General features: G+C 48.8%; 1 protein-coding gene across 1 annotated transcript; it reads left to right on the top strand.

Moving 5' to 3' along the window:
* Positions 1-752: 752 nt before the first annotated feature.
* Positions 753-1421, top strand: CCDC70 (coiled-coil domain containing 70). The gene has a single exon (XM_005908952.3). It carries the CDS (start codon positions 753-755, stop codon positions 1419-1421), a length of 669 nt encoding a protein of 222 aa, XP_005909014.2.
* The last annotated feature ends 1287 nt before the right edge of the window (positions 1422-2708 follow it).

The following is a 2708-nucleotide window of genomic DNA, read 5'->3' on the forward strand; positions in this document are numbered from 1 at the left end:
CTCTTCTCCAACATCACAGTTCAAAAGCATCAATTCTTTGGCACTCAGCTTTCTTCACAGTCCAACTCTCACATCCATACATGACTACTGGAAAAACTATAGCCTTGACTAGATGGACCTTTGTTGGCAAAATAATGTCTCTGCTTTTCAATATGCTATCTAGGTTGGTCATAGCTTTTCTTCCAAGGAATATTACTCATCATAAAAAGGGATGAAATAATGCTATTTGCAGCAACATGGATGTCCCCAGAGATTATCATACAAATTGAAGTAAATCAGAGAAAGACATATATTATACCATTTATATGTAGAACCTTACAAAAAAAGATAAAATGAACTTATTTACGAAATAGAAACAGACTCACAGACTTAGAGAACCAACTTATGATTACCATGGGGTAAGGGTTGGGGGGAGGGATGGGTTGACATGTACACACTGCTATATATAAAATAGGTAACCAATAAGGACCTACTATGTAGAATAGGGAAATCTGCTCAATATTCTGTAATAACCTAAATGAGAAAAGAATTTGTAAAAGAATAGATACATGTAAATGTAAAAAAGATGTAAGATTAAAAAAAAAAAAAAATCTCAATAGTGCCACACAGACTCGAAGCCTTGCCCTCTGGCATGCTATATTCAAGGGTGTGTTCTTTCCCGTGCCCCCACAGGGTTGGACCAGCTGACCTGATCCTGGCCAGTGGCCCTGTCCTCCATCACAGCCATCCCGCCATCCAGGCCAACCGGGACTATGTTTCCCTTCAAGGTGAGAAAATGGATGGGGCTTGCCTGCTTCCGCTCGCTGGTGGTCTCCTCCTCCAGCATTCGCCAAAAGAAACTAATCCACAAGCTCCAGGAAGAAAAGGCCTTCCGCGAGGAGATGAGACACTTCCGGGAAAAGATCGAAGACTTCCGGGAAGAGATGTGGAATTTCCGGAGCAGGATGCGTGCCTTCCGCGGTGAGATCTTGGGCTTTTGGGAAGAGGATAGGCCTTTCTGGGAAGAGGAGAAAACCTTCTGGAAAGAGGAAAAAGCCTTCTGGGAAATGGAAAAATCTTTCCGGGAAGAAGAGAAAGCCTTTTGGAAAAAGTACCGAATCTTCTGGAAGGAAGACAGGGCCTTCTGGAAGGAGGACAACGCCTTGTGGGAAAGAGACCGGAACCTCCTTCAGGAGGACAAGGCCCTGTGGGAGGAAGAAAAGGCCCTGTGGGTGGAGGAGAGAGCCCTTCTGGAGGAGGAGAAAGTCCTCTGGGAGGATAAGAAGACCCTCTGGGAGGAGGAGAATGCCCTCTGGGAGGAGGAGAAGGCCGCCTGGGTGGAAGGGGTTGTTCCGGTTGTGGAGCAGCAGGTGCTGGAAGGCGGGCACCACCACGTCAGCGGCAGGCCCCGATCACCAGCCTCCTCCCGGGGTAGGGCGTGAGCGCAAGAGGCACTGGATTGGGACTCAAGTGGAGTCACACTCAGGGTGACCCCCACATGCCTAAAAAAATATGCTCTTATTTGTCTCCTGGCTTCAAAAGATCTAATAAAGTCCTGAGGAGAGGTCTGGAAAACCAACTTTTGTAGGGAGGGCCAGCTGCATCTATCTTCCCAGGTCCTGTGATTCTCTGAGGTCACTGTCACATCCTCCATGGGCTATAACTGCTGTCCCTAGGGCTGGGGCCCCGGCAGCTCTGGTGAACCCGGCAGGAGTGGGTGGGTGTGAGTGGAGGCCCTGGGCTCGCCTTGAAAGAGTCAGAAATGAAGTGGGGGCAGGTGCTCAGACAATGACAGCGAGAGATAGGGAGGACCAGAGAAGGGCAGAGACATCTCTGCCTCTGTCCAGTTCTGAGGTAGTCATTTCTTCTCCACTCTGGGCAGTCTTGCCTGGCAAAGGAAATGGCAACCTACTCCAATACTTTTGCCTGAAAATCCCATGGATGGAGGAGCCTGGTAGGCTGCAGTCCATGGGGTCGCAAAGAGTCGTACATGACTGAGCGACTTCACTTTCACTTTTCAGTTTCATGCATTGGAGAAGGAAATGGCAACCCACTCTAGTATTCTTGCCTGGAGAATCCCAGGGACAGAGGAGCCTGGTGGGCTGCCGTCTATGGGGTCGCACAGAGTCGGACACGACTGAAGCGACTTAGCAGTAGCAGCAACTGGGCAGTCTTGGAGGCTGTAGTGGTGTTAACATTTCATTCGTGGGTTTTCCTCACCTGGCAGGCTATTTAGACACAGACAGCATCCCTTAATGACTCACCTGCTCACCGTTCCAGATTTCCACCAAACTTCGCTTACCATTCTCTGTAGCATGAGAAAGGGGTGTGGCATTAGGCTGAGGCTCTAGAGCTCCGCCCACTCCCCTTTTCTGATGCTGGAATAGTTGGACCAGGTGAGCCCACCTGCAAGGTGTAAGGTAGACCTCCTGCCCCATACTCCTATTAAATACTCAGGTCTCAGGTACCTGTGTCTCTGCATTATCAATCCCTTCCTTTGTGTTTCCCTTCTTCCACTCAATTAAAATTAAAATGCCCCAGGGAAGTAGAACACTAAATGAATGTACGCTAATGTGAACAGCCATTTACACACCCAGCTTCTCTTCTGGTGTCAGATTACATATATGGGCATTGATATGGAAGGGCCCAGAAGGTGAGTAGTAAGAAATGTCAAGGCCAACACCTCTTGCTGCCTGGCCCTCACTCTCATTCATGCAGCCACTTACGTG

The sequence above is a fragment of the Bos mutus genome, chromosome 12, assembly GCF_027580195.1.
Source record: "Bos mutus isolate GX-2022 chromosome 12, NWIPB_WYAK_1.1, whole genome shotgun sequence".
In the NCBI taxonomy this organism is placed as follows: domain Eukaryota; kingdom Metazoa; phylum Chordata; class Mammalia; order Artiodactyla; family Bovidae; genus Bos; species Bos mutus.